The sequence below is a fragment of the Dama dama genome, chromosome X (assembly GCF_033118175.1).
Source record: "Dama dama isolate Ldn47 chromosome X, ASM3311817v1, whole genome shotgun sequence".
In the NCBI taxonomy this organism is placed as follows: Eukaryota; Metazoa; Chordata; class Mammalia; order Artiodactyla; family Cervidae; genus Dama; species Dama dama.
The window spans coordinates 85,054,959-85,077,284 of record NC_083714.1 but is presented as its reverse complement, the minus strand read 5'-3'; the positions used below and the strand labels follow the sequence as shown (position 1 = coordinate 85,077,284).

Here is a 22,326-nt window from a genome sequence, read left to right as displayed (position 1 = left end):
TTGTTTCCCCATCTATTTTCCATGAAGTGATGGGACCAGATGCCATGATCTTAGTTTTCTGAATGTTGAGTTTTAAGCCGACTTTTTCACTCTCCTCTTTCACTTTCATCAAGAGGCTTTTTCGTTCTTCTTCGCTTTCTGCCATAAGGGTGGTATCATCTGTGTGTCTGAGGTTACTGATATTTCTCCCGGCAATCTTGATTCCAGATAGTGCTTCATCCAGGATGAAAAATCATCAATGAATACAAAAACTAGTGGGTGGAAGTTTGATAAAGAATAGGATATACACATAGTCTCAATGTATTCTCATATTACTTAATAATTGGAAAGCGAGAAACAGTAACTTTTTAGTATAGAAACTTGGAGGCCACACTTTTGACCAAATGATTAAAGCTGGCATTATCAATAATGAGACAAGGACTTCCCAGGTCATCCAGTGGTTAAGTACCCACCTACCAATGCAGAGGATGTGGGTTCCATCCCTGCTTGGGGAAGATTTTACTTGCCCCGGGACAACTAAGCCAGTGTTGTACCACTGAAACCTGAGCGCCCTAGAGCCCTCTGCAACAAGAGAAGGCACCACAATGAGAAGCATGTGCACCGCAACTACAGAGTAGCCCCCATTCAACCTTACTCGTGGAAACTAAAGCCCACCCACAGCAATGAAGATCCAGCACAGCCAAAAATAAAAAAAAAATTAATTTTTTTAAATTAAAATAAAAAAATTTAATTTAATTTAATATTAAATTAATTTTAATTTAATTTAATTTAGTTTAAAATTAAAATTTAAAAAATGAGACAAATGAATATTATATATAGGCTTACTGGTAAGACACCCTAAGAAAACACATTTGTTATGTAGTATTTCTGTTAGAAGTGCCTTAACTGAATCTAATTACAAAACATCAAGTACACAAAAGTTGAGGGAACTTTTACAAAATACCTGGCCTGTACTCTTCAAATATATTACAGAGCACAAACTTGTAGAGTCAGAAGGTCCATTACCTGTTCTGTTGCTTAAAATTACCTAATCTTGATACAGTACTCACTTCCTTCATATGTAAAATAGAGAGAATAAGCTTACCTATAGTAAGAAAATAATGCTGTTAAAGTGCTGCACTCAATATGCCAGCAAATTTGGAAAACTCAGCAGTGGCCATACGACTGGAAAAAAGTCAGATTTCATTCTAATCCCAAAGAAAGGCAATGCCAAAGCAAGTTCAAACTATGATACAATCACAGTCATTTCACATGCTAGCAAAGTAATGCTCCAAATCCTTCAAGTGAGGCTTCAACAGTATGTCACTGAGAACTTCCAGGTGTTCAAGCTGGATTTAGAAAAGGCAGAGAAACCAGAGGTCAAATTGCCAACATCCGATGGATCATCGAAAAAGCAAGGGAGTTCCAGAAAAACATCTATTTCTGCTTTATTGACTATGCCAAAGCCTTTGGCTGTGTGAATCACAACAAACTGTGGAAAATTCTTAAAGAGATGGGAATACCACATCACTTTACTTGCCTCCCGAGAAATCTGTATGCAGGTCAAGAAGCAACAGTTAGAACTGTACATGGAACAACAGACTGGTTCCAAACTGGGAAAGGAGAATGACAAGGCTGCTTATTTAACTTACATGCAGAGTAAGTGAGTAAGTAAGTGTTAGTTGCTCAGTCGTGTCTGACTCTTTGCAACCCCATCGACTGTAGCCCACCAGGCTTCTCTGTCCATGGAATTCTCCAGGCAAGAATACTAGAGTGGGTTGCCATTACCTTCTGCAGGGCATCTTCCTGATCCAGGGATCAAACTTGTGTCTCCTGCATTAAAGGCAGCTTCTTTACCGTCTGAGCCACCAAGGTACATCATGTGAAATGCCAGGCTGGATGAAGCACAAGCTAGAATCAAGATTGCTGGGAGAAATATCAAGAACCTCAGATATGTAGATGACATCTCCCTTATGGCAGAAAGTGAAGGTGAAGAGGAACTACAGAGCCTCTTGATGAAAATGAAAGAGAAGAGTGAAAAAGCTGGCTTAAAACTCAACATTGAAAAACTAAGATCATGGCATCCAGTCCCATCACTTCATGGAAAATATACGGGGAAACAATGGAAACAATGAGAGACTTTATTTTTTGGGGCTCCAGAATCACTGCAAATGGCGACTGCAGTCATGAAATTAAAAGACACTTTCTTCTTGGAAGAAAAGCTATGACCAAACTAGACAGCATATTAAAAAGCAGAGACAAAAAAAAAAAAAAAGCAGAGACATTACTTTGCCAACAAAGGTCTGTCTAGTCAAAGCTGTGGTTTTTCCAGTAGTCATGTATGGATGTGAGAGTTGGACCATAAAGAAGGCTGAGCGGCAAATAATTGATGCTTTTGAACTGTAGTGTTGGATAAGACTCTTGAGAGTCCCTTGGACTGCAAGGAGATCAAACCAGTCAATCCTAAAGGAAATCAACCCTGAATATTCATTGGAAGGACTGATGCTGAAGCTGAAACTCCAATACTTTGGCCACCTGATGCGAAGAACTGACTCACTGGAAAAGACCCTGATGCTGGAAAAGATTGAAGGCAGGAGAAGGGGATGACAGAGGATGAGATGGTTGGATGGCATCACCAACTTCATGGACATGAGTTTAAGAAATCTCTGGGAATTGATGATGGACAGGGAGGCCTGGCATGCTGCAGTCCATGGGGTCACAAGGAATCAGACACGACTGAGCGACTGAACTGAACTGAAACTTAAGAAAAAAAATTAATACCATGAAAGACAGCAGAGGAGCTCTTCAGTTATAGGAGACTAAAGGTGGCAACTGCCTGCCATGCAAAAGACATAAGAAACACGGTTTTGATAATATTTTTTTATGAAAATGTCCAAACATACAGAAATAATGAAATAATTGTATTCTGAACACACACAGCCAAGACTCTACGATCAACAATTTGTTAAATTTGCTTTATCATAGATTTTTCTACGTATTAAGAATTCCTTTTATTGTTTTCTGATCGCCAGTCCAGGTTGGATGCATGAGACAAGAGTGCTCAGGGCTGGTGCACTGGGATGACCCAGAGGGAGGGGATGGGAAGGGAGGGGGGTTCAGGATGAGGAACACATGTAAATCCATGGCTGATTCGTGTCAGTGTGTGGCAAAAGCCACTGCAATATTGTGGAGTGATTGGCCTCCAACTAATAGAGATGAATGGAAAAAAAAAAAAAAGGCAAAAAAAAAGAAGAAAAATAAAGATAGACTATCTTGAAGTCAAAAAAATGAAAAGAATTCCTTTTACTGTTTTTGCAACGTCCCTCATAACTTAAAATCATTTCAAAATTCAAAATATTAGTAGGTAGTATTAGGAAGCAAAAAATTAAAGAAACAAAGGAAGTTTGGAGTGAAGAGAAAATACTGGCTAGTGTGGAGCGAGATACAAGCTCAAGCCTCTGAACACTACCTTGAAGTTTATGCGTTTGAAGACTAGTCTAAGATTAATGTCTCAGTTCTCCTCTAAAGAGCCCTAAACCTGGCTTCAAGACCAGCGATTTTCTCATTGTTCAATAAATACCCTAATGAGTCATTTATGAATCGCGAAACTACATTTCCCAAAAGGCGTGTACTTTGCGTGTGGTAAAGAGGACAAATTCTATAGGTTTTTACAAGTCTCGCGAGAGATTTCATCAACTCTCTTTAAAGAGCGCAGCGGAGAGCCATTTTGTTTTTCAGGAGTCTGCAAGGGTAGTAGGCGACGAATTGCTCGAGGCCAGCAGCTGTAGTTTCAGCCGTTTTGTGTTCAACCTCAGGATGTTTCCCTTGGCCAAAAACGCGCTAAGTCGTCTGAGAGGTGAGCAAAAATTGTGATCAGATCATTTCCAACCAACTTTTATCCATTTTTGCTCGTGGTCTCTCGTGACCTTTCTTTCCATCTGCAGCCCGACCTTGTAATTCTAAAGGCTCGGTCTCCCACCTCACCCTAAGTAATTGGGAAGATGTCATTGGCATTAGCCTAATCGCACAACGTTTCTGTTTGGGTTCCCAGCTCTGTTTCTGTTACTGGAGTCATAACCCTCCTCTGTTTCATTATTCGGTAGCCTACGATTTCAAGGGGGACACAGTGAACACTTCTTTTTCCTTAAATAATTTCGTAAATTTTAGCTTTGGGGATACAATTTACCCGCAAAAGAGCTTCTTATCCAGTTCCTGGTTTCATTGCAGTACTGCTACCTGCTAAATGGTAGCACTTTAGCATTTATGTTCTTTGTGGATTATTGGCTGAATAATTGTGGTGGTTTTTATTCTTACCTAAAAGTTAGATAAGTACAGGGAAATTTTGAAACCAGAGTTATGTATTGATAATGCTCTAGATTGGAGAAGTAGAAGTCTTTTCCATACTTCATTTGCACTGAAGGTGACCTTGAGTAACGTGAAGTTTTACAATGAAAGTGACTTTAAGCAGTTACCATTTAGTTCTTTAGCTACCTTTTTATTTTCAGCTCAAAGTCATTAGAAGTATTACTAGATTGTGTACGAAACACTGAAGCATCTTCGACAATAACGAAAAAATAGTTGCCTGACTGGTTTTTCATATTCGAAAAGCCACGTCTATTATCCCTTTCACTTTTGGCTAATAATTTAACGTCTCTGAATTTCATTTTCCTCTTTTGTAAAATAGGGGCTTAGTAAATATACCTACCTCATGGAGTTCTTGACGTTTATATAAAATTATCAATAGGTGGTAACTGAACCGTTTTTTGTCACAGAGAAGAGGTCTAAAGAAATCCGCTTGCCTAACGTGAGTGTTGAGGTCATGAGGTGTTGCAGAACTGTTTGGTAATCTTATTTTCTTTGCCTTTTGAGAAGGTAGGGCCTTGGACCTCAGGGAAGGGTGTTTGGGGGTTGTTACTTTCAATGCGGAATTCACATGCTCACTTTCAACTGCTCTAGAACGGAATATTGTGAAATGTTGTAGATTTGCCCATTCGAAATGTAACCAAAGGTGACAAAAACCTGTAAGGCCCTTAAGAAACCATTAAATGGTCAAACAACTCTAGAAATAACCCATTGTATCACATAGAAGCCATTATATTCATAAGTGCTAATGAATGGGCAACATTGCTATTTAATACGATTTTCATTGCACACTCAAATACCTTTTGAGGCTCTGAAACAATAAGGACCTGCTACTTAGATTGGAAAGGAAGAAAAAAAGCAGCTGGAAATAAGCATTTTCTAGTCTTCGTTCTTTCCCAAGCCCCGCAAGTGCCTCCAGAGGCAGTTTGAAAACTCTTTCTACTAAAATAACAGTAATGGCAAAGGTTTAATGTTGTCATTCTGCTCAGAAACTTAGCTCTACCAAAAAAGTGGCTTCATTTCCTCTTACTAATGTATAGGGGCTTCCCAAGTGGTGCTAGTGATTAAGAACCCGCCTGCCAATGCAGGAGACATAGGAAACCTGCAGGTTCGATCCTTGGGTTGGGAAGATCCCTGGGAGGAGGGCATGGCAATCCACTCCGGTATTCTTGCCTGGAGAATCCCATGGACAGAGGAGCCTGGTGGGCTACAGTCCATAGGGTTGCAGAGTCGGACACAATTGAAGCGACTTAGCACACATGCACTAATCTATACAACTTGTCCTTCAAACGTGATTGGTTTTATAGTACACTGGGTTTTCTGTTTCTGTTTTTTTTTCAGATTTCCTTTTCCCATATCTGCATATCTAAATCCTACCTGCTATTCAAAGTGCTTAGCTAACATTTTACTTCCTTGTATTATAATGGTTTGTGTCTATGTATATAATAGCCTTTTCTAGACTGGAAGTTACCTGAGAACAGTGTCTATGTATTATACTTTTCAAGTTGTTGAGCACTGCTGAGTAAACTTTTGTGAAAATCAAAATCATAAATACTCAGATTAATGAAGTAGGAGCCAAGTTCAAGGATTATACAAATGCCAATTTATCATGGATGTTACTGACATCACTTGTTCTTTGCTTTACCCACTCAACATTGTATTGGGGAAAATTTCAGACATATTGAAAAGTTGGAATAATTGTCTAATGAACACCCACATAGCCAGCATGTAGATTCTGCAACTATCATTTTGCACTATTTGTTATATCACATATTATCCATTTGTCAATTCATCTTATTTGTGAAGCATTTCAAAGTATGCAACTTTGCTTTTAGCTACAATATTTTAACATTTTATTATACTTCATAATACTATAGAGTAACTTCCTTGGTTTTCGTAAGTGGCAATATCAATTACAAATGTTCTCTTTTCCTGATAATTGGTAGATATTCTCCTGTATTCTCTTTTTTTCTCTTTAAGTTCAAACCATTCAGCAAGCAGTGGCAAGGCAGATCCACCAGAAGCGGGCACCTGATTTCCATGACAAATATGGTAATGCCGTATTAGCTAGTGGAGCCACTTTCTGTGTTGCTGTATGGGTATATGTAAGTACTATTGACTGATAATCTCTGTTTTAGATTTTTCTTATTGCCATTTAGTTTATGTATTCAAAATGTTTTCACACAGTTGTGTACATTTCTAGTTAGGAGGGGCTTTAGAGATTTTCTAACGTAATTACCGACTCATTGCAGGAGTTTTTCCTCAGCATTGAGCATTAGTTCATCATCTGTTCTTAACATTTCCAATAACAAGTTACTTATGGATCAAAAGGCAGTCTTTTCCATATTGTGTAGCTGTTGAAAAGATCTTATATTGAGTTAAAATCTGTCTCCTCCACATTTTACCCATCATTCCATTGCAACACAAATTCTGATCATATTTCCATGTATCAGCCATTAGATCCTGGAAAATCTCTATGTTTCCTGGATCTTCTCTTTGATATTAAACATTCTTAGTTCTATCAGTCATTTTGTTATATGGTTTCCAGAGTTTTCACCATCTTGGATCACCTTTCTTTGCTTAGTCAGTCTTCTGCATTCTACCCTTGGAACTGAGTACAGTGTTTTTGATGGATGAGATACAAAATGACTTACTTTTAATATTTTAGTTTTCTACATCTAACATTTACCAGTCTTATTTACCAGTCACCATACTTGCTGGTTCAAGTAGGAGTCTTGAAGTTATAATAAATATATAAATTGATTTTAAAAGCTATCCCTTGCCTTAATAATTAAAGATACTTTATTAATAGGCCTTTTTCATTCTTGTTTTGATCTTTCTGAAATCAGGTATGTTATTAAAATAAGTGTGTACTTAATTAGAAGAATAAACAGATGTTGAACAAATGTGTAATCAGGGGCATTTTTGGAGGTGAAGTGCTCCTTGATGAAGGGATATTACACATGTCCTCCTTGGCAGTACTTAGGTAGTTGTGGTTGAGTGAAGCAATATTTTGAGGAGGTAGTATAGAAATGTGAAATATCAATATGAATTAATTAAAAAATTTTAAAAATGTACTTGCTCAGTCATGCTGGCTACATCTTAGTTGCTCACTAGCTATATATGGCTAGTGGCTACTGTATTGGACAGTGCAGAGACAACATATCTGTCATCTCTGGAAGTTCTATTGAACAGTACTACCCAAGAGAATTAGAACAGCAATTAGGTTTGGCCTACATGGAGGGCACTGTGTGTTTTTAACCTATAGAGCAGAATACCTTTGCCACTTTAGGAAATAATCTCCAAGGGAGCATGGACTCTGATTTAAACATAACTGATAACTGACAGCATTTTAATTCTTACAGACGGCAACACAAATTGGAATAGAGTGGAACCCATCGCCTGTTGGCAGAGTCACCCCAAAGGAATGGAGAGAACAGTAATCATCCCAGCTGGTTTAATATGAATTGTTTCAAAATCAACTCATAATTGACGCCAAGTAAAAGTACTATGTACCCATTAAAATATGGCATGTTTGAAGAAATAAAGTATACTTGAAACCTTCATTGTAGGTTTGTTTCTTTTGTAAATGAAACTAAGCTTGATTGCTTTTATTTATTTAACCTTTGTGTTAATATTAAGGTCAAAACACTGTACAATTTTTTTAATACCCTATGCTGCCTCCTTCCTGCTGACATGAGCCTGAGCTGGAGGCCAAGCTGATGCACCTCTGTGTGCAGGTGAGTGAGGGGCCAGGGCAGGGGGGTTTGTACAACTTCTTTTCTGTCTTAGGTAGTTTGAAAGGAAAGTTTAGCTATAACCTGGAAGTCAACTTTATGGTAGGCTGAAATTACAGTTCATGAATAACTTATCACAGAGTTATTTTAGGTCATTTTTGAGTTTAAAATTTGGTGTTCATATCTTGGTTATATCTACTTTTCAGTCTCGTTTATGTTTATATTTGGAATTGCCATTAAGTCTTTTTAACTCCTGCCAAGAGAATATAAGTTGTCACCAGATCCATGAGAAAACTGGTCCTATCAAATGAACTCCTAAGATGTCTGAAGACTAGCTAGCTCCTTGGCTCCCTTGGTACATTTACTTTAATAACATTTTCAGCACATTTATTTGAGATGTTCATGATATTGAAGGATCTGTGAGATGTGGTTTTACTTTCACTTATCTATTAGTGACCTCTGCTGTTGGCTTTCTGTAATTATACCAACGTCTGGATTTGTGAATTGTCCTGAGTTCATTATAACATTGGATTTTATGTGTAAGATAGTAACTGAATAAAGTACAATATCTTAAACTATGTGCTGCTTTACTCCTTGTTCAAAGGCTGTGAAGTAAGTCTCTTGTAGTGGTTTGTTTATATTGCCCAGGTAAGCAGAGAATGAAATTTGAGTTGAGTAACCTATCTGTATTGCTTAATTGTTTAGTTGCCAAGTTGCATCCAACTCTTTTGCGACCCCATGGACTGTACCCCACCAGGTTCCTCTGTCCATGTGATTTCCCAGGCAAGAATACTGAAGTGGGTTGTCATTTCCTTCTCCAGGGGACCTTCTCAACCCAGGGACTGAACCTGCATCTCCTGCGTTGGCAGTGGATTCTTTACCACTGAACCACCAGGGAAGCCCATTGGCTAAATTAAAAGATTTCTAAAATTCACTTATAATGTAGGTTATCAGATAAGTGACTTTTAGGAATCTCCAGAATTTCCTGATGTAGATAAGGATTTATATTTAAGCAAACATTTGAAGAATGTTTACTTAATATATGAAATACTAAAAGAATTGCTCTTATGGCAGCATGTCCTTTTTTCTCATTAAATGTACCAAAGCCAGTAATTTCAAGTCGTAAGTAGGAAAAAATATTTGAATATCATTTTAATAAAAGGTTCCAAGATTAGTAACTACATAGTGCCACTGTTTGATTAAATTTGAACATGTTATATTTAGAATGTTAAAAGTATTCAAATGCATGTAACCAACATGATTAAGCAAAATAAACATGTCTAAGGAAGTTTCAACCTTTGTTCCTAAGTTGGCACTGAGAATTTCTAATGTAATTTTCAGTATAATTAGTACCACTTCTGTCAGATAAGTGATAATTGTCACCTATTCTAATAGGCAAAAAGAAATGGTATGACTTTTACCAGCATGTGTTGCCTTATGTGATCAAGTCTGGTGGTGGTAGTCAGCATCTTTGAAAATACTTTTTAAAACTTTTTAGTCTTGGCCTGATGAGTAGTTATAAAACTACTATGGCCACTACCAGAAATGAAGCTGTAGTTTAAATTGTTTTGTGCTATCACAATATTCTGACCTTGCTGCTTTCTTAGTGTATTCAAAGATTTATTCTCTCACAGATGCACTCATTCTGTGTGAAGGTTATCCAATTAGTTCCCCTATAAAATATGTTTGAAGAATTTAGATAAATTAGGGTGAAGGTCATAAATGCCATTCTTAGACTCAAACTATTTTAGCACACATTCTATTTTAATTAAGCTTACTTAGAACTAGGTTCTGTGGTAGTTGTAGAGACACATGTTGAGTTCTCACCCTCATGACTTAACATTACTGGTGATTTCAGTAACCACTTCATAAGCATTTGGGGGACACCTACTATCTGCTCAATGCCAGGAAAACTGATGTACTTAAAGACATTCCCTTCTATTTGAAAGCTCAGTTTAATACAGTAATTTTTTCCCCAATTATTTTTATTAGTTGGAGGCTAATTACAATATTGTAGTGGTTTTTGCCATACATTGACATGAATCAGCCATGGATTTCCATGTGTTCCCCATCCTGAACCCCCCTCCCACCTCTCCCCATCCCATCTCTCTGGGTCATCCCAGTGTACCAGCCCTGAGCACTTGTCTCATGCATCCAACCTGGACTGGCAATCTGTTTCACACTTGATAATATACATGTTTCGATGCTGTTCTCTCAGATCATCCCACCCTTGCCTTCTCCCATAGAGTCCAAAAGTCTGTTCTGTACATCTATGTCTCTTTTTCTGTCTTGCATAAAGGGTTATCATTACCATCTTTCTAAATTCCATATATATGTGTTAGTATACTGTATTGGTGTTTATCTTTCCGGCTTACTTCACTCTATAATGGGCTCATTTTATCCATCTCATTAGAACTGATTCAAATGTAATACAGTAATTTTGAAAATGTTGGTATGCTCACGCATTGATAAGGGAGATTAGGGATGATTCATTTAGAGGTATGAAGTGTTTTAAAAGTGAGGGAAAGGCCCAGTGACTAAGGATATAGAGGATCTTGGAGCTCATAACAATAAGCTTTATATAAAAAGTAGAGAGCTAATAGATTGATACTCATAAAGCTTTCTGGTTTCTGCCTTTCAGTAAGTTTCTTTGAAAGCTTAACACTGTTAATGTTGAGTTACAAATCATCTTGCTGATAATTGGAAGCCCACTTAAAAGCCATCTTAATTTTGTGTAATATGAGTCAAAATTTTAAATTTGGGTCTGAATTTGTATCTTAATATTTAAGGCTATGCACACTGATTGATAACTACAATTGAATACCCAGGGAGGTAGAGTCCTGAAGTGAATTTTTATGTGGATGGGTGTAGAGGGTCAAGGGCTTCCTCAGTGGTCAACAAAAAAGAATCCACCTGCAATGCAGGAGACACAGGAGATGCAGGTTTGATCCCTGGGTCAGGAACACGCCCTGGAGGAGGAAATGGCAACCCACTCCAGTATTCTTACTGGGAAAAATCCCATGGACAGTGGAACCTGGTGGGCTGCAGTCCATGGGGTCACAAAGTCAGATGTGACTGAGCATGCATGAAGAGGGACAAAGAGGGATCCTTTTTGAAATAGTTAATAGTAGGCCTAAGTTTTAAATCTATGGGCAGCTTTTAAAAATATTTATTTTAAATTGAAGGATAATTGTATTGATTTCTGCCATACATCAACATGAATCAGCCATACGTATGCATATATCACCTCCCTCTTGAACCTCCCTCCCACCTCCCACCCCATCCCATTTCTCTAAGATGTCACAGAGCACCAGTTTGAGCTCCTGGAGTCATAGAGCAAATTCCCACTGGCTGGCTATATGATAGAGTATATGTTTCCATGCTACTCTCCATTTGTCCCAACCTCTCCTCCTCCCCCCTTGTCCAGAACAGAACACGAGTCTGTTCTCTATGTCCGCATCTCCATTGCTGCCCTGCAAATAGGTTCATCAGTACCATCTTTCTAGATGCCATATAAATGTGTTAGTATATGATATTTGTTTTTCTCTTTCTGACTTACTTCACTCTGTATAATAGGCTCTAGGTTCATCCACCTCATTAGAACTGACTCAAATGTGTTCCTTTTTATGGCTGAGTAATACTCCATTATACATATATGTACCACAGCTTCTTTATCTGTTCATCTGTCTATGGACATCTAGGTTGCGTCCATGTCCTAGCTATTGTAAATAGTTCTGTAGTGAACATTGGGGTATATGTGTCTTTTTCAATTGTGGTTTCCTCAGTATATGCTCTATTGGCAGTTATTAAAGTATTGCCTGTCAGGGCTTAACAGGGATTTGAAACGGGATGAAAATTATTATAAACATGTAAATACAGATACTGTTTGCCACTTTTACAATTTTACAATAATATTTCCATTTTGTGTACTTAGTTCTGCAACACTGTTTAACTTGATACTGTTTATGGTAACTGGGTTAAGTGGTTCAAGATGAAAATATAAATAATCCTGTGATAATTTTCCCCCAACATCTTATGACTGATGTTTAATGAGAGAAAGTATGAAAAGACCACATGTTGCTTCAAAATTAGCAACTCAGAGCCTCTCCCTTTTACTTTTAATATTTATAGTTTAAAAAATTCTAGCATTTGGCTGCTTTTTAAAATGACAGATTCAGGAATAAAAAATACATTTTTTTCTGAAATGCTTTCTGTACCACTCATTTATTGTATTGCTACATTTTAGACATCCCAATTCTGTCTAAACTCAGGGTGATAGATACTCTAATGTTCTTTGCATCTTTGGAGTTTTGTAGATTTTTAAGATCTTGGGCAAATGGATGAATAAATGGGGAAGTGGTTGAGGGCTTAGAACAGTGATATGAAGGGAGTGTGAGGTGAGATCTCTGTCCCAACTCCAAATAACACATATGTAAAAATTATGAAACTAAAAGCATGAATAAAAAAAAGCTATGAATTAAAAAATTTTGAGCTTTTTTGGGGGATATCTTTCCATTTATTTGTATTTCAAATTTCTTTCATCAGTATCTTGAAGTTTTCAGTATACAAGATCTTTCAACTCCTTACATAAGTTTACTTAAGTGTTTTATATTTTCATGCTATTTTAAATGGGATTTTTAATTCCCTTTTCAGATAGTTTATTGTTGTTCTTTTCTGATTTTTATTACCACAGTTTATTTGCCTTCTTTGAACTTCATATAAATGGAATCAAAGCACATGTTCTCTTTTGTTGCTGGCTTCCCTCATGCAATACAATATTTTTGATATTCATACATGCTATTGCATGTGTCTTAAAATTTTCCTTTTATTGTCTGAATACACCGTCATTTATTTATCCATTTTCCTTTTATAGATGTTTGGGCTTTTTCCAGTTGCTGACTATTACAAATAAAGTCACTAAACATTTTTTGTACAACATTTTGTACATTTTTTTGTGGATGTATATTTTTATAATCTTTGATAAATACTTAAGAATGGGATTGCTGAGTCATATGGTAGGGTATGTTTAATTATATGAAAAATTGCCAAATAGTTTCTTTTTCAAGTCATTTGTACCATTTTTCACACAGTTGGTTCTGTTTTTTTTTTTTTTTTGGGGGGGGGGCTGTGTTGTTTTTAAATTTTATTTATTATTTTTATTTTTGGCTGTGCTGGGTCTTCATTGCTGCTCAGGCTTTTCTCTAGTGGTGCTCAGGTTTTTCATCGTGGTGGTTTCTCTTGACGCGGATCTCGGGCTCTCAGGTGCACAGGCTTCAATAGTAGCAACGCTTGGGCTCAGTAGTTGCAGTTCCTAGGCTCTAGAACACAGGCTCAAAGGTTGTGGCACACAGGCGTAGTTGCTCTGCAGCATGTGGATCTTCCCAGACCAGGAATCAAACTTGTGTCCCCTGCATTGGCAGGCATATTCTTTTCCACTGAGCCACCAGGGAAGCCCCCAGTTGGCTGTGTTTAGATTGTTATTTAATTAAATATACCTATCAATTTGGGATAAACTGACATCTTAGCAATATTGAGTCTTCCAGTCAACGGACATCATATTTGTCTCCATTCTCTTTGTTTTTTTTTCCTTCTCTCATAAACGTTTTTTTGTCAATCAACAAATGAGATGATTCATTGTTAAAATATATAAATGAAACTGATTTTTATAAGTTGATTTTGTAAATCGCAACTGTACTGAATTAGGGTGACAAAAATACACAATGGGGAATGGATAGTCTCAAAAGAACGAACTTGGGCCTTTATCTTAACATCATACAGGGGCTTCCCAGGTGGCACAGTGGTAGAGAATCACCTGCTGGTGCAGGAGACATGGGTTCGATCCCTGATCATGAAGATCCTCTGGAGTAGGAAATGGCAACCCACTCCAGTATTCTTGCCTGGAAAATCTCATAGAGGAGGGGTCTGGTGGCCTACAGTCCACAGGGTCTCAAAGAGTCAGATATGACTGAGTGACTGAGAATGCACAGCACACACAAATCAACTCAAAATGAATTAAAGACTTAAATGTAATTAACACTTGTAGAAGAAAACATGGGGAAAAACTGCATGACATTGGTCTTGACAATGTTTTATGGATATGATACCAAAAGTGTAAGCAGCAAAAGCAAAAATGAACAGATTGGAGTATATCAAACTAAAAGTTTTCTGCATATCAAAGGAAACAACAGAGTGAAAAGGCACTCTAAGGATTGGGAGAAAATATTTGCAAGCTATATATCTCATTAGGGGTTATGCTCCAAAATATATAATGAATTCCCACAACTCCATATTTGGCGGGGGGTGGAGCAATAGCTCTATTTAAAAATGGGCTATAGCTTTGATTAGATATTTCTCAAAGATACACAAATGGCAAACAAATATATGAAAAGATATTCAACATCAGGTAAATACAAATCAAAACCACAAATCACAATATTAGAATGGCTATGAACAGCAACAACAAAACCCCAAAAGAAAGCATGTGTTTGCAAGGATGTGAAGAAAGTGGAACCCTTGTATATTGTCGGTGCAACTGCTAAGGAAAACAGTAGGGAAGTTCTTCCAAAAATTAATAGAACTACCATATGATCCCCTGATTCCACTTCTGAGTACTTTTCCAAAAGAACTGAAGAAATATTAGCACTCCCATGATCACTGCAGCACTATTTGAAACAGCCAAGATGTGGAAAGCACTTAAATGCCCATCAACAGATGAATGAGTAAAGAAATGTACACACACACACACACACACACAATGGAATAGTATTCAGACTTTAAAAAAGAAGGAAATTCTGCAATATGTGGCAACATAGATGAACTTTTAACAGTAAGTGAAACAATCCAGTCACAGAAGGACATATACTACTACATGGTTCCACTTAGCTGAGAAACCTGAAATAGTCAAAATCCTACAAGCAGAGAATAGAATGGTTGTTGCCTGGGTCAGAGCTTAAGGGAAATAAGGAGTTGCTAATCAATCGGTATAAGGTTTCAGTTATGTAGGATGAATAAATTCTAGACAACTGCTATACAATCTGTCAGGGAATAAAACAGCTTTTCCTTGAATGCTAACAATCATGTAAGTTCACTGCTGTGTGCTGTGCTTAGTCGCTCAGTTGTGTCCAACTCTTTTGCGACCCCATGGATAGCAGCCCTCCAGGCTCCTCTGTCCACGGGGATTCTCGAGGGAAGACTACTGGAGTGGGTTGCCATTCCCTCCTCCAGGATGTTTTCCCAACCCAAGGATCGAATCCAGGTCTTCCGCATTGCAGGCGGATTCTTAACCGTCATAACCACCAGGGAAGCCCCAAAATACTGGAGTGGGTAGCCTATCCCTTCTCCAGGGGATCTTCCCGACCCAGGAATCAAACCATGGTCTCCTGTGTTGCAGGAGGATTCTTTACCAGCGGAGTAGATACCAGGGAAGCCCACTAGTGAGTTCACCAGTTTCCTCAAAAAGAAATAGTGTGTTCTGGTTTTGCTCCAATGTTTGGGTTTTCTCCGGCCCGCCCAAGACAAACGGATTTCTTCGGAGAGCGAAACCCAAGGCTCTGCCACCCAGCCTGACTGACTGCATTGGCATGGTGAAAAGCAGGGCAGAATCCATTTACAAGGTGTCTCAGCTGGGTGCTGAGCTGGAACAGATTCCTCCTTGTCCCCCCATTTGTTTTGCAAGAAAGCTTTAACTTCCTGGGCCTTACCACATACATGTGGTATTCGCAATCAGAATCTAACGTCACTTTTTCAAGCCTCAGCCATTAATTTTTTTAAACTTTTCAGGCACAACTATTCACCTTTTTGTTGGAGAAATACGGGAGTGAAGCAAAGCGAATTCCACTTCGCGCAAAGAATGTGATTTCCCAAGGCCTAACCAGAGGGAGTACAGAGATCATTTCTCAATGGAGGGATAAGTTCATAGTTCTGACATTCACATACACAATCAGACAGGAGCACGTTAATTTCATGCTGTGAGAGGCTGAACTACCTAGAAGAAGATTTATAAGGAGGTCTAAAGTATTTCTTGGCTTCAGGTTAGGAAACTACGGATTTTGGTGGCGGGAGGGCGTTGTTTTGTCCTTGGCGAAATGGGAAGAGGCCTCGCAGCACCAAAAAGGAAAACTTCCAACCGAGGCTGTGCGTCAGCCCGAGAGCAGTAGGGGGCGGGATACGCTTGACTCTCCGCTGCGCTTTTCTCCTTTCACGTGACGCGTCCCTCCGCCTCGCTGGCTGCTTCCGGTCGGGGCATCAGCCGGAAGTCGAGGGGAGGGAGGGTTGGGTCAAAGCGGCGGCCTGGCGGCGTGGGGTGGAGCAAGAGAAGCAGCAGAGGGAGGAGTTGGTGCTGCCGCGGCAGTCGCGGTGGTCGCCGGCCGTCGCCGTCGCCGCCGGGGCTTCTGTGACTTCTCCCGGAGTGTGAGATCGGAGTCCACGCGTGTGGATTTGTTGCCGCCACCGGCTGCGTAGCTCCGGAGGACAGAAAAAACAGGTAAGTCTTATATCAGTCCCCTTCTATTAGAGGGGTATTCGGTACTGTCTGTACTACTGAGTGGGACAGTATTATTTTAATATGAGGGTGTTTCCAAACTCTCTCTGCTTCACAAGCCAGGTATTTACTACAGTCTTGTTTTATGTCCCCTAGCAGAGGATAGAGGAGGGGAGATTAGGTCCTGACCCCCTGCCGCTTTCTTGTCCCCTCCTGAGGAAGTGTCCTGGTCGTCCATAGCCCATGTTTATCTAATTAATCGATGGTACAAGGTCTGTGCCCTGTGTTGGAATTCACATGGACTGATCACCGTTAATGAAATAATGTAAAGAAATTATATATCTTTCTTCTTGTCTCGTTCTGGGAGTATGCACTAAACTGCGAGAACACTTTTGTTTCCATTTCATTTTGTTCATTCTGTCCCCTCCCCAGTAAAGCTACTCTCCATCCTTGTTGTACTCCGTGGCATCTTTGTCTTTGACACTTTTTGTTGTGTATGTTGAGGTTTATCCTAAGCACTAGCAACTCTTCTATCGTTTCGCAAGCCTTTTTTTTTTCAGCATCTGATATTTGTTTTAATTACAGCCTCTTCATCTACAGTAGTATGACTTTGTATTGAGAATATGTGCAGAACACTGAATTAGGTAATATTGAGGTGTGGGGTGTGGTAGGGGTATACACAAGAAACAGGACAAAGTACCTGGCCTTAAGAGAGTTTACATTGAATTTGAGTTCAAAAAGAGCAAGCAAAAATAACCCCAACATACCACAAGCTTTACTTCTGTGAGAGATCTAAGGCAACATATTCTTTCTTATAAATTCCTCATGCTAACTGCTTTTATCTACATATTTAAAAATGCATGACAAACTTTCATCTAGACTTTTGACATCCCAGTGAGTGAAAATAATTTTTTCTTGCCAGTTGGGAAAGTAAATTGTGAGGAGAGATTTGTCTGTCATGATACAGGCATTGGCATAAATGAGAAAAATATTTGGGGGTTTTGTCTCAAAAGTCCTTCTACTCATCTTTATTTAAGGGAAGTTCACCTTTTAAAGGTTTTACAGTTTTGCTTTTAAACAGAAATCATTCTTAGGATGTAAATCACAATGAGGGTGCAGGGTGGGAGAATCAGGTGACAGTTAGCCTATTTCAGTTCAGTCTGCTATCCCAGCAACTATGTGTTTCATTTATAGATCTCAGTCTTCAGGTGGCTTTCATATCATCTGTTTACTTAATTGCTGAGATAGTATGGCAGAAATAGTGTCACAATACTTTTCGAATGTGAGGTGTTTCTGGTTTCACAAATATGTTCTAGCACTATTAGAAAATTGATTTCATCATCTTTGTGGGCTCAAATGTGTTGATATTGGTAGATTACATCAGTTTCCACAGATACTTCTATCTTTGAAGGAAATGAATATAAGGTAAGCTAATTAGCTGTGCTTTGTCCCATGTTGCCCATCTATATTTAGAATTACACAGCTATGGCTGAAGGATTAAATTTTTTAACCTATTTTTGCTTTATAGTTCTCTAGTGTAGACATTCAGTTTTCCAGACCTATAATCAGGAGATTTTTCCAGACCCGTAATCAGGAGATCATTTTAACAATATACTAATTGGAATAAATGGGTTATTCCACATCTTATGGAAATTATTTACCTTAGTTAATTTGTTTCTAAACAGGTAAAGTGTTTTGTTTGATATTGTAATTGCTCCTGATCGGCTTGTGGATTTTATGTCACAACCAAAGCAGATAGGGAGGGAATAATACTGGAATTTCTTCCTTCCTGTGATCCCACCTGAGTTTGCAGAACACTGTATATTTCTTGGAAATGTGGAGAAAATTGTTTCCCAACTCCTGAATGTTTACTTGAAGCATGCTACCTGCCACTCAGGAGAAAAGGGCATTAAGAGGGCTTCTGTTAAGACCTAAAACACTATCAACAAAGGTAGAAGAATGGAAAGGAAGAATTTCACAGTGGAGAGCCTGCTAAACAAAACTGTCAGGTGTAGTTAGGATAAATTTGTAGCTGATCTTTAGGGTCATTAGGATACTAAGAGTTGATATTGAGCTAACCAAAGCTTAAGAGAGCTTAGTTGTTAAAGAGTTCAACATGTAATTTCCTTTGTTGATCCTTTCACTTAAAATGGTAGGGAAAAAAGGTGTCTGACTTTTTTGGTAATGATAAAATTATTTGATCTAAGAATTCTAATTGAACTACTAATTATTAAGATAATAGTATTAAAATAGAAAGTATATTGTGTTGATTATTGGTAAGTATATTAATATCATTAAAACAGTAATATTAATATTCAATTGTTTGTATACAGCTAATTTCATTTTGACCAATAAATGCTTTCTCTTATTTTACTATAACATTTTACTGTTAGTTCTTAATATAAATTTTTAGTCCAGATTTATAGCCATAGTATCTTGGTAATAATTACTTATCATAACTGTAAGTACCTTTTTTTAAATATTAGCAATCAAATTGGTGTCATATGTCATTATTGTCCATCTAAAGCAAGGTATTTTATCTTGCTCATCTGTTTCTAATTAGGTAATAATAGGATTTATTTTAGTCATAAAATCCTTTGTAACCTTCAGATTGTTTTAAAGCCTTAAATTCATTGTATGATGATAGATAAAGGAATAAATTAATATTTGACCTTGAGTGTCACAGTATGATTAAGATTGCCTAATGAGGATGTGAAGAAAAGGAAACCCTCATACACTGTTGGTGAGAATACAAATTTGTATAGCTGCTGTGAGAACAGTATAGAAGCTTCTCAAAAAACTAAAAATAGAACTACTATATGACCTGGCAGTTCTACTCCTGGGTATATATCTGAAAAAACAAAAATGACTGATTTGAAAAGATATGTGTACCCCAATGTTTATAGTAGCATTGTTTGCAATTGCTGAGATATTGAAGCAGCCTAAGCGTCCATCAACAGATAAATGGATAAAGCAACCACACACACACACACACACACACACACACACACACACACACACTGTGGAATATTACCCAGCCATAAAAAAGGATGAAATCCTGCCATTTGCAACAACATAGATGGACTTGGAGGGTATTATGCTAAGTGAAATAAGTCAGACAGAGAAAGACAAATACTGTATGGTATCACTTATATGTGGAAACTGAAAAATACAGCAAACTAGTGAACATAACAAAAAAGAAACAGACTCATAGATAATAGCGAACAAACTAGTGGTTACCAGTGAGAAGAGGGGAGAAGGGAGGGGCAAGATACGGGTATGGCATTAAGAGTACAAACAATTGCGTATGAAATAAAGAAGCTATAAAGGATATATTGTACAACTCAGGAAATATAGCCAATATTTCATAAAAACTCTAAAGGAATATAACCTTTAAAAATTGTGAATCACTATATTGTAATACCTGAAACCTACATAATACTGTAAATCAACTATATCTCAGTAAGAAAAAAAAGACTGCCTTAGAGTTTGTCCACTTTGTTTATCATAAAACTAACCTGTGAATTCCTGTTTCTTAACTTTAGGGCAAATGATAAGTCATGGGATTTTGAATCTTTACTTTTTCTTTCTGTTGTGCATAAATGATCCCTTCATGGATCACCACCTTGTGGTGGCGAAGGGGCTTGTGTAACTCACTGAAGCTATGAGTCATGCCCTGCAGGGCCACCTATGATAGATGGGTCGTAGTGAAGAGTTCTGATAAAATGGGGTCTACTAGAGAGGGAAATGGCAACCCACTCCAGTATTCTTGCTGTGAGAACCCCGTCAACAGTATGAAAAGGCAAAAAGATATGATGACACCAGAAGCTAAGCTCCCGAGGTTGGAAGGTGTCCAATATCCTACAGGAAGAGCAAAGGGCAATTACTAATAGCTCCAGAAAGAATGAAGTGGCTGGGCCAAAACGGAAATCACACTCAGTTATGGATGTGTCTGGTGGTGAAAGTAAAGTCTGATGCTATAAAGAATAAACAATATTGCATAGAAACCTGGAAGATTAGGTCCATGAATCAAGGTAAATTGGACATCTTCAAGCAGGAGATGCCAAGCGTGAACATTGACATCTTAGGAATCTGTGAACTAAAATGGATGAGGATGGGTGAATTTAATTCAGATGACCATTTTATCTACTACTATAGGCAAGAAACCCTTAGAAGAAATTCAGTAGCCCTCATAGTCAGCAGAACAGTCTGAAATGCAGTACTTAAATGCAATCTCCAAAATGACAAAATGATCTCGGTTTATTTCCAAGGCAAACCAACATCACAGTAATCCAAGTCTATGTCCCAACCTCTAATGCCAAAGAAGCTGAAGTTGACTGGTTCTATGAAAACCTACAAGACCTTCTATAACTAACACCCAAAAAAAAGATGTCCTTTTCATCATAGGGGACTGGAATATAGAAGTAGGAAGTCAAGAGGTACCTGGAATAACAGGCAAGTTTGGCCTTGGAGTACAAAGTGAAGCAAGGCAAAGGCTAGCAGAGTTTTGTCAAGAGAACACACTGGTCATAGCAAACACTCTTTTCCAGAAACACAAGAGACGATTCTACACACAGACATCACCAAATGGTCAATACTGAAATCAGACTGATTATACTTTTTGTGGCTGAAGATGGAGAAACTCTATACAGTCAGCAAAAACAAGACATGGAGCTGACTGTGGGTCAGATCATGAGCTTCTTACTGCAGAGTTCAGGCTTAAATTGAAGAAAGTTGGGAAAACCACTTAACCATTTGGGTATGACCTAAGTCAAATCCCTTATGCTTATACAGTAGAGGTGACAAATAGATTCAAGGGATTAGATCTGGTAGACAAAATTCCTGAAGAACTATGGACGGAGGTTCGTAACACTATACAGAATCAGTGTTCAAAACCACCCCCAAGAAAAAGAAATGCAAGAAGGCAAAATGGTTGTCTGAAGAGGCTTTACAAATAGCTGAGGAAAGAAGAGAAGCAAAAAGCAATGGAGAAAGGGAAAGATATACCCAGTTAAATGCAGAGTTCCAGAGAAAAGCAGGGAGAGATAAGAAGCCCTTCTTAAATGAACACTGCAAAGAAATAGAGGAAAATAATAGAATGGGAAAGACTAAAGATCTCCTTGGGCTTCCCTTGTAACTCAGTCAGTAAAGAATCTGCCTGCAGTGCAGGAGACCTGGGTTCAAACCCTGGGTTGGGAAGATCCCCTGGAGAAGGAAATGGCAACCCACTCCAGTATCCTTGCCTGGAAAATCTCATGGACAGTGGAGCCTGGTGGGCTGCAGTCCATGGGATCTCAAAGAGTCGGGCACGACTGAGTGACTAATACTTACTTAAAGATCTCCTTAAGAAAACTGGAGATATAAAGGGGACATTTCATGCAAGGATGGGCATGATAAAGACCAGAAACAGTTAAGGACCTAACAGAAGCATAAGAGATTAAAAAGAGGTGGCAAGAATACTCAGAAGAACTATACAGAAAAGATCTTATTGACCAGGTTAACCACGATGGTTTGGTCACTTGCTTAGAGCCAGACATGCTGGAGTGTGAATTCAGGTGGACCATAGGAAAAATTACTACAAACAAAGCTAGCAGAGGTGGTAGAATTTTAGCTGAGCTATTTAAAATCCTAACAGATGATGCTGTTAAAGTGCTGCACTCAGTATGTCAACAAATTTGGGAAACTCAGCAGTGGCCACAGGACTGGAAAAGGTCACTTTTCATTCTAATCCCAAAGAAGGGCAATGCCAAAGAATGTTCCAACTATCAT

General features: G+C 38.3%; 2 protein-coding genes across 5 annotated transcripts in view; both read left to right on the top strand.

Moving 5' to 3' along the window:
• Positions 1 to 3,675: 3,675 nt before the first annotated feature.
• LOC133051646 (cytochrome c oxidase subunit 7B, mitochondrial) lies at positions 3,676 to 7,907 on the top strand. The gene is made up of 3 exons (XM_061136219.1): positions 3,676 to 3,835; positions 6,322 to 6,446; positions 7,707 to 7,907. The coding sequence occupies exons 1-3, from the start codon at positions 3,796 to 3,798 to the stop codon at positions 7,782 to 7,784; spliced, it is 243 nt and encodes an 80-aa protein (XP_060992202.1). The 5' UTR covers positions 3,676 to 3,795; the 3' UTR covers positions 7,785 to 7,907.
• An 8,469-nt stretch (positions 7,908 to 16,376) lies between these two features.
• ATP7A (ATPase copper transporting alpha) overlaps positions 16,377 to 22,326 on the top strand; it is a 140,776-nt gene continuing 134,826 nt past the window's right edge. For all 4 annotated transcript variants that reach the window (XM_061137116.1, XM_061137117.1, XM_061137114.1 and 1 more), the window contains exon 1: positions 16,377 to 16,560. The gene's annotated coding sequence lies outside the window, so the exon portion shown is untranslated. The remainder of the gene's footprint in view (positions 16,561 to 22,326) is intronic.